At 41.6% G+C, this 9,431-nt stretch overlaps 1 protein-coding gene across 1 annotated transcript in view; it reads left to right on the forward strand.

Moving 5' to 3' along the window:
• The first annotated feature begins 440 nt into the window (after positions 1 to 440).
• Positions 441 to 9,431, forward strand: part of RAD17 (RAD17 checkpoint clamp loader component) — a 10,484-nt gene continuing 1,493 nt past the window's right edge. Inside the window, exons 1-12 of the mRNA XM_005427002.1 lie at positions 441 to 542; positions 1,261 to 1,344; positions 2,028 to 2,184; positions 2,669 to 2,805; positions 3,886 to 3,938; positions 4,030 to 4,155; positions 4,246 to 4,315; positions 4,958 to 5,066; positions 7,054 to 7,248; positions 7,678 to 7,763; positions 8,047 to 8,193; positions 8,610 to 8,756. Of these exons, the coding sequence (XP_005427059.1) occupies positions 441 to 542; positions 1,261 to 1,344; positions 2,028 to 2,184; positions 2,669 to 2,805; positions 3,886 to 3,938; positions 4,030 to 4,155; positions 4,246 to 4,315; positions 4,958 to 5,066; positions 7,054 to 7,248; positions 7,678 to 7,763; positions 8,047 to 8,193; positions 8,610 to 8,756 (1,413 nt within the window). The remainder of the gene's footprint in view (positions 543 to 1,260; positions 1,345 to 2,027; positions 2,185 to 2,668; positions 2,806 to 3,885; positions 3,939 to 4,029; positions 4,156 to 4,245; positions 4,316 to 4,957; positions 5,067 to 7,053; positions 7,249 to 7,677; positions 7,764 to 8,046; positions 8,194 to 8,609; positions 8,757 to 9,431) is intronic.

The raw sequence follows: 9,431 nt of genomic DNA on the forward strand, positions 1-9,431 counted from the left end.
AAGACTACACAGAGGCAATGGGAGCATTACCATCATATAAAAGCGGTCTGAGCAAGCTGACGCTGCTTTTCCATTAATTTTTTAATTCTTTAGGTTGGATGTGTGTTCGTGGAGTTCTCACCTTTGCCAGTTTGCTGCAGAATACTCCTGGCACAATGATGCAGCTTTCTTTTTCATACAGAAGAATCCCAAAACCCCAGACCAGCTGTAATTGGAAGGACCAAATCCCACCCAGTGCCACCCCTGCCCATCAGGGACGCCTCCCACTGTCCCAGGCTGCTCCCAGCCCCAGTGTCCAGCCTGGCCTTGGGCACCGTACACCTGACAAAATGTGCCATTTTCCAGGGCTAGCTGTGCCCGGCTGAGGGCAGGAGGGCGCTGCATTGCTACCCAAAGATTTGTGTTCCTGCAGGTGGCAGAGTGGCTGGCACATCCCTTCGATGGCTTCCTCGGGAGCAGGGGCCCGTGGAGCTGCGGATCCGCCCTGCATCCAGGCCCTGGAGGAGCTGCCGTGGGTGGAGAGATACAGGCCCAAGAGCCAGGTGTGAGAGCTGCTGCCTCTGCCCCAGCCTGCCACCACACCCTGCTGATAGAGCACAGGGCTGGTGGGTTCACTGCCTGTCACACCCCAGGAGCTCTCTGTCTGTAGCAGACACGTTCCCCCTGGCTTTCTGAGCAGGAAAAGCTGCTCAGGAGGTGTTGTTTCCTGTCAGTCCACTTGTAAACTCTCAGACCTGTTACTGAATTCCAGACACATCTGGTATTCCAAACACTGGGGAAACAGCTATGTGGGATTTGCAGAACTTGCAAAAACCTCTGCAGAATTACAGTAGAAAAAGTAAAAAGGACTGCCTCCAGCAATGTGGGATTTGCACAAGTTACAAAACCCTCTCTAGCAGAGTAAAAAAAGTAAAAAGGACTAGCTCCAGCAGGAGCCATGAAGTATCCTGACACAGACAAGATTATAGTGTTACCACTTCAAGAATAATAAATAGCTCATTATTTCCTGACTACAAGGAATAATAGCTCATTCTTTCCTGACTACAAGAAAAAAACTGATTGTTTTGAGGAAAGAGGATGAGATGATCATCCTTAACTGTGGCATTGCTTCTGCAGGGCACACATGTAACTGGAACATACACCAACATGTCTGTTGATATTTTATCCAGCATTTATTCTGTTCTATAATTTCATCATTAGAAACCAAGAGTTTTTATATATATATATCTGTAACTTTCACGTATTTTAACCTTGTTTCAGAATGACCTTGCTGTGCAAAAGAAGAAAATTGAGGAAGTTGAAACCTGGTTAAAAACGCACATATTTCAGAGGCAGCCAAAGCAGGTAAACTTGCTGAAATTGTAACTGGAGGCATCAAACCATACAAACGAGCTGGATGCTATTTCAGGTTCAGAGAGAAACTTCAACTGAGGGAGATAGTGACTCTGTATCATTGTAAGAAATACTCTAAGAACATAGGTTAGAGCTCATACATTTATTTTGGGCTTATGCTCCTAAGAGGTAGATTCTGATTTTGCTCAGAAATACTGTGTTCTGGCATCCAGTTGTAAATCACAACTTTTCAGTATGTGCTTGAAGCTGCATTTTATCTGCCAGGGTGATTTTTAAGTCTCAGGACAAATTTCCACTTGCGCTGAGCTGGTGTAAGGATGGTGAGGATGTTTTTAATCTCAATTGATAAGTGCCATTCTTAGACACAAATTGCCAGCTTTGCTTAATGTTTTCCAGAGCTGGTTCTTCAGGTGAATGTCTGCTGTGTTGGCAGTCACATGCAGTTTATTTACCAGAGGCTTCAGAACTGAGCAAGGCTCTGAGAGTCCTGGCCTGGTTCTCTCTGTCTGAGTACTCAGCAGGTAAATTAACAGCAGAAGATGTGTGACTGGGGTTTCACTGGGAGAGAGCATCATTACCAGAGAAACAGAAAAAGCCCAACCAGTATTCATCCTTAGGCAACTGTCAGTCTTTATTTGTCACATCCGTGATTATGTTTTGTATCTCTGTGTCAGGGTGGCTCTGTCTTGCTGCTGACTGGCCCTCCTGGCTGTGGGAAAACTGCAACTCTGCAAATTCTAGCCAGAGATCTTGGCCTTCAGGTGCAAGAATGGACCAATCCACTCTCTTTAGACTTCACAAAGGAAGACTTGAGGAACATGTTTGGCCATGGTAAGTATGTAGGGGGTTTGTCTTTTTAACCTTTTAGTTCCCCTTCCAGTTATTTTTGTGGGTTTCCTGTCTTGCATTTTTGCTTCATTTCTCTCTGTCATGTATGAAATCAGATCCACATCCATGTAAGTCCATTCCTTAGTGTTTAATGAGAATCTTTCTGTGGCTTTTATCTGGAAAGGGATTTGGGTTTTTTTTACAGTGTTTAGTCCAAAATAATTGACAATTCAAATCAGTATAGAGAGCGCTGTAATAGCCTGGATGTAATCTGAACCAAATAAATGAAAACAGGTAAGTATCTTGGTCTGGGTTCTCAGTTGAATTACACCCCCTTAAAAATTCTCCTGTTTGTCACATGTTTGCCAAAGGGCTTGTTCAGTGCTGCTGTCAGAAAATAGCACGGGTGGGTATTAGCTCGTGTGGGTATTTATATTTTACTTGGCATAATAGAGAATACATATTTTTAATTAGTTTTCTTTTTCAGACTCAAATTTTCATACGTTTCCGAGTCAGGCCCAAGCAGCTCTCTTTCAAGATTTTCTATTAAGAGCAAATAAGTATAACAAACTTCAGATGCTTGGGGAGTCCTCAGAAAATGATAAAAAGCTTATTCTTATTGAAGTAAGTGAAAACTTGTGCAATGTTGTGTTTCAAACAGTACCTTTTGTTGTAATATTGGCTTGCTGACTAGCCTCAGATACTGGATTGGTGTTTCCCAAAGTTAGCCTGCTTTACTGCAGATGAGATGTTCATTACTGTTTGTGTCTCTGCAGCACTCCAGAGCCACATCCTATCTGTAGTTAGTTGTGACACAGAAGCAAGTAGTGAGGCAGAAATGGGAGTCTGGTGTCAGCACAGAAATGCTAACAGAGTATCAAAAAACAGATCCATATTGAGAAGTCATTCCCACATTTCTGGATGATTTAATTTCTAGAAGTATGTATGTGTATAAGCAGGAAGAGTGGAAAACACACCACTGTTCCTGTTCTTTAATGATGCAGGAGAGTGTAGGGGACACTTGAGAATTAACACAAACAGGGGCAGTTGCAATTTAGCACTTTCTGCCTGGTTTTACACAGGTGGTGTTGTTTAGGGCACTGGTGTGAACTGAGGGTTTGTGGGCAGGTACAGAGCAAGGCTTTATTTGTACTTGTGTAGAAGTGTGCTTCAATAGCAATTTGTTTTCAAACTTTTCAATTCTTTTCCCAAGAGAAATTTTAGAAATTGGTAGTCAGGTTGTCTGTAAACTTTCAATACCAAAACAGACAGAAATTCTGGTAGGGTAATGTGATGTACTGTAGAATTTAGGAAGCAGATTCCCTGAGACTTGTCTTTATTAAGTCATCTTCTTGTGCTGGCCCTGCCCTCTTCCCCAGGGGAGCTGCTTCCTGGAGTGTTTGTCCTCTGAGTGAAACTCCTGTCCACAGGCAGTGTTATCACCCAAGGCTGTGTCTTAGGGAACTGAGACAGCAAGAAAACATTTCTGTGTAGATGATCCTTTTCCTTAGTGAGACACACTGTGCTTTGTGTTTGTTTCCCTCTGCTGCTCCTCTGTCCAATGTCAGCTGTGTTTAAATGTAGTTGACAGCAAGCAAACCGTGAGTTAAAAATGTATGGCAATGTAGTGTGCCATGAGGATCAGTCTGTGGAGGAGAGTATTTATATCTGAATGCCATGACAGCAGCTCTTTGTTTTGGACAGGACATTCCTAACCAATTCTACAGAGATCCTGGCAGCCTGCATGAAATCCTCAGGTCAGTGGCAAATGAGTTGTTAATTATGAGCTTTAGCAACCTGCAAAGCTACAGTTTGACATTAATCACATTTTGTTGTTCTGCTCTCCAGGAGTTTTGTTCGCAGGAGTAGGTGCCCCCTGGTCTTTATAATCTCAGATAACTTCAGTGGAGACAGCAACCAGAGGTCACTGTTCCCCACTGAAATTGTAGAGGAGTTGTGTATATGCAATATTAGGTGAGACCTTCTACCTCATTAAAACATGGTTCAAATAACTGAGAGGTTAGAAACTAATTTTTTTGTTGTTTTTTTTATGGAATTCAACAGTTTCAAGCCTATTGCACCAACAAATATGATGAAAGTTCTCAATCGAATAGCTGCAGCAGAAGCCAGTATGGTAAGCTGTCAAATCTCTTTAACTTCTGGGCAGGGCTAGGACCATATAAACATATGTTATTTTTGTTGCTGTATTTGATCTTTGACTGCAGAACCCCACATCTCCCCAAAGGAAAAAAAAAAAATTCCCCAGGGCAACAGAACCAAGACACAAGCTGGAAGGACAACTTGTTTTTAAGATTAGTTTCACTTGATCTGTGGCCCAAGTTTACAAAATTGCTTCTGAAAATTACTCTGGTTATTACAGTAACTATATAAATGAAAAAAATAATAGGAAGAGATATAATCTTTCATGTATCCAGCGAGGCCAGAAGGGGTCATGAACCTAAATCTTATATTGTTCCTGAACTCTTTTGATTACACTCAATATCATTATTGAGCAACACCTTGCAGAGTTATGTGCATTTTTCTCTTTAATATTGTTCTATAAATTGTGATTCTATAAGTGTGCTTAAACAAATTAAGTTTTTAAAGTTCAAAGTATTCTATGCTTTGAGCACATGGTGGGTGCTCATGTGTCTGTTCATGGTGTGTGTCATAGGCAGGTTCTCAGAGCCATGTTTAAATACTCCTTTTCCTGCTCTTCTATTGCTTTGAAGATTGCTGTTTTTCCTGTTTCTTCTATTGCTGTTTTTCCTTGTAGAACAGAGAGAATTACACCCTTGATAGAAGTTCTCTGGAGCTGCTTTGCAGAGGTTGTTCAGGTGACATAAGAAGTGCAATAAACAGCCTTCAGTTTTCCTCTACAAAAGGTAAAAATTATGGTTTTGTTAGGTGAAGTGATATTTTGAGCATTTCTGCTGAAAGCATGTTCTGTGCACAGCTGCAGCACAGGTGGGTGAGTTGCAGAGACATTCTGGACACGCTTCTGTGGAGCAGGAGTAAACACAGGGTGTGTGGGGGTGTGAGTGGGGCTCAGCTGCTGCAGGCTGGGCTTAAACCATGACACATGTGCGTGTGCTGATGTGATTTGATTAAATTCCCCCTTTTCTTCCTGGAATCTCTGCTATTTGTGTTTGCTGTTCAGAGTTTCTATGATTCAGCCTTAGTTTGACAGGGATACTTTCATTGCTTGGTTTCTGCATTTCCTGAACTGCTGATTTTATGAGCATTTTACAAGTCAGTAGTTGTTAAGGAACCAGTGTTTGTAAGTTGCATTTTTAAAAGCTGCACTCTGGTGTGTGTTGTTCATTCTCAGCACTGTGAAATGGTGACATCATTTACATTAAACTTAGGCCTAAGGAAACAGACTCAGCAATTGTCCTCTGCTCTATGTGGTACAGCTAGTAATGGTGTTGTTACTGTCACAATTTTGTTTCCTCCTGTTTGCTTTGCAAATAGCAAATGTGCTCATGGAATACAAGATTAAAGGTAGTTTCAAGTCCATTTTTCAAGAGGGAATGTTTACTTTGGGTTTTAGGGTATATTGAAATTAGCTGGGGACTGTTAGTTATGTTACACAAGGCAGAGAGTAAAGTTTCTACATTTAGCTTGCAGATGTTGAAGGTCAATTATTCTGATGATGTCTTCAGGTGTATCAGGCTTGGATTGTTCTGTGTGAATCAGAAAAACAGAGGATTGCTCTCAGTGGGTTGATTATGCCATTAGAATGAGTGAACATTAGATTGGAGATATCTGAGAAAAGCATGCAGCATCTCACTGCTGGACACATCCTCCAGAAAATCTAAATAATGTTAAAATAAACAGTTTGTGTAGTTTTTAATAAGTTACCTTAGAAATGTAAAACCATGATAGTTAGAGCTGCGGAGAAAACAAAGGCAGAGCTTTGGTGTGTGGACTGTTGGAGTCACAGCACACTGAGCATTCTCCTTTCACATTTTCCCTAACATTGAGAAGGTGTTTGAGCAGAACATCTGTGGCTGTGCAGGTATTTCAGTGAGGTGAATGACTGGTATTTCAGTGAGTTGGGTGATACTGTGCAAGTTTGGGAGATTCCCCATCTCCTTGCTGGTCTCCTGAGCATGCAGCATTTGTTTTTATGTACATAAAATGTGTTTCTTCATGTGTGTATCTATGTGAGCACCATTGATACATTCATTTTGTAATACTATTAATGGGTAGAATAGATCCATGGTGAGTGTGGGAGAAAAGGAAAATAAATACCGAAAGGATAATTTATCTTAGCTCAGTAAGGAACATTCGAATGCCACAAAATTAAATTGTGGGTGAAAATTCTCAAGTTTATTAATTTAGAGTAGATGGAAGATAGTAGGCAGTTGGAAGAATCACCTAAATGAAAGGTTTTCTTTGCCACTTTATATTTCAGGGAGGGAGGTTGTTGTACAGATAATGCCAGTAGAAGACAAAATTGATAAGTAAACAGGATGTAACTGAAATAACAGTGTGTAACTGAAATATCATTTACAATTATTTGTACTTGTGCTTTAAAAATGTGAAATTTAAACGTGGTCAAGGGGAATGTATCAGAGCTAGAAGGGATAAGCCTGAAGGCTTTTTTCAAAGACAGCTGTTGTTCAGAAAAGTACTTGATACCTCAGCTGTGGTTCAAGGGACAGAAGTGGAATGAAGGTAGTGAGTGATGCTAATTTAGGTGATTGACTAATAAATTAGTTTTCTCATAGTGCTCCCATTTCTATAGCCTGTTCTGTTCCTTTTATTAGTACTGCTTGTTCACACAGAACATCAGCAGTAGCATAATAGAAAACTTCTGCAGATTCATGTACTCCGTCTTGATTTTATTTTTTATTTTATTAATAGGCTGCTCATTGGAGAAAGAATTTTGGTCAAAGAAGAAGAAGAGCTCCACAATAAAATGTGATGAAACAGGAGTATCCAAAGTAAGAAAGAAAAGTAAATGTGATACCTCAGAAGACCAGGAGATACAAGCGATTGGTGGCAAGGATGCATCCATTTATCTTTTCCATGCTCTGGGGAAAATTATTTATTGCAAAAGTAAGAAGACTTTGAGTTGTTCTCCCTTTCACTGGGCAAAGCATGTCAGCTGCTGTTAGCTGGAGTTGCTAAAGTAAGGCTTTGGATGGGCTCTATCTGGGATGTTTGGTCAGTAGCAACAGCACAAAATCAGCTACATCAGGGTCCCTCATGCCACTGGCTGGGCACATTTTGGTACTAATTCCCAGTATTGGCTCCAAAACCAACTGAGGAGAAGTACTGAGGTGAGGGAATACAAAAATTATTTTGTTAGGTTTGTTGTATGAAGCTTTAATGCAGCTAATTCTGTGTTGATGATTGTATAGTATTGACTGTAATAATTACCTGTGCCTGTCCCAGAGCTTTCTGGGAATGGAAAAGGCTATAATGTAACTGCTGGTGGAGCTGACAGTTGCTATGTGAACATAAAGCCTGTGCAATCCTTTTCAGGAGAAGCTGTGTCAGAAGCAGAGTGCCCTCAGCTGCCTGCCCACCTGTCCGGACACCGCCGCGACACCTTGCTCATCCAGCCTGAGGTACTGCTGGAATGGCCCAGGAGTTCAGCTGGGCCCCACAGGAGTGCTGCAGATCCTCAGCCACAGGGGGCTCCTTTCTGCTCTCACCTGGTGTGCCCTCAGTCTGAGTTAGGGAATCACTCACCTGGCAGGGAGCACTGGGCCAAACCAGCCCCTTGTGTCTGGGCATCGCTGCACAGCCCTTGTGTTCCAGCGCCCTCACCTCCATGTATCACAGCTTTTTGTACAAGGGTCCTTTTCCTTACCCACCTGTAAAATCCAAACTCTTCTTACTTCCTGACAGGAAATTGTGGAGAAATCGCATATGTCTGGAAGCATGTTCAATCTATACCTTCACCAGAACTACGTGGACTTTTTTTCTGACATAGATGATATAGTGAGAGCCAGTGACTATTTGAGCACTGCTGATGTCCTTTGCAGTAACTGGAGTGTAAGTGTCATCTTTGTATAGACACACACTTGTCTTTAAGTACTTTGACATTGAGTCTCTCAACTCTTCACGGTGTTTTTGGGAATTTGCTGCAAACTTAGGGTGTAAGTGATTTGAATTGGTAATGAATGCTGAAGTACATCAGCTGCAGAAGAGATGCAGAGCCAATGTTTTGTCCATCTTCTGTCAGCATTTTACTACAATGGGTTGTAGTGTTTGTAGGATACTCTACAAAGTATTTTTGAGTAGAAGAGATTTCTGCTAACAAGGAATCAAGCTGTTTCTTTTCTCAGCTGCTTTGAATACAAGTTTTGCAGTAATCGAAACTCCAGAAAGCTGTGCATGCTGTGCCACTGTGTGTGTTTCAGTGCAGATGAGCTGCCTGGAGCTCACCCAAGGCCCTGTTTCTCCCTCAGGCACGGCTGGTGATGGAGAGCTACAGTGCCTCCGTGGCCACCCGGGGGGTGATCCACTCCAACACCTCCAGGGCCTTTGCCCACCAGCAGGGGGGCATGGGCTTCCGACCCTTACACAAACCACAGTGGTTTCTGATCAACAAAAAGGTAAAGCCTTGATTTGTTTTTTCTTCCTTTTCCCCTGAGGTGTGACTATTGAGTAGTATAGATCAAATTTGATCGCAGTGCTAAACTTGTCAGATACTGTATTTTGAGATAATCTGGTTCTATAAAGCACTTGCTAGAAGAGCAGTTTGCATCACTCCTTTAATGTAAAAATAAATTGGAGGGCAGTGACAAAGTCTGATGCCAGTGTCCAAGCTGGCATGTTCCTGGGAGAGTGTTAATCCTAAATTAATAGAGGGACCACTAAGTGCTGTTAAGTGTTCCTAGAACTGAGTCTGGTTTTGTGCACTTTGAAGCACATTGAACTGTTGTATAAGTGTAAAAAATGCCTGCTGTTGTAGTTTATGTGTTTATCAGAAATAGCTTGTTCAGTTGACACAGCAGGTCTTGGCATTTTTTTTACTTTTGAACTAATACTTTGGCAAAAAGCATTGGCCTGGCTGGGCTGGGAATTCTGTAATCAAGGAATTTTTTTTTTTATTTTAACGCCCAATAAAAGGCAAAGTTGAAGGATTCTACAATTTTTAAGATTGGCTTGTTAGCTGCTTACCTTTTCTTTATCTGGTCTCATTTTTCAGTAGCTCCCTGTAACAGGCAGCAAGAAAGTGTGTGTGTTATGGTGTAGAACATCTACATTCTTAATGTTTTACCTGTTTT

This window comes from Geospiza fortis, unplaced genomic scaffold (assembly GCF_000277835.1).
Source record: "Geospiza fortis unplaced genomic scaffold, GeoFor_1.0 scaffold43, whole genome shotgun sequence".
NCBI classification, from domain to species: Eukaryota; Metazoa; Chordata; class Aves; order Passeriformes; family Thraupidae; genus Geospiza; species Geospiza fortis.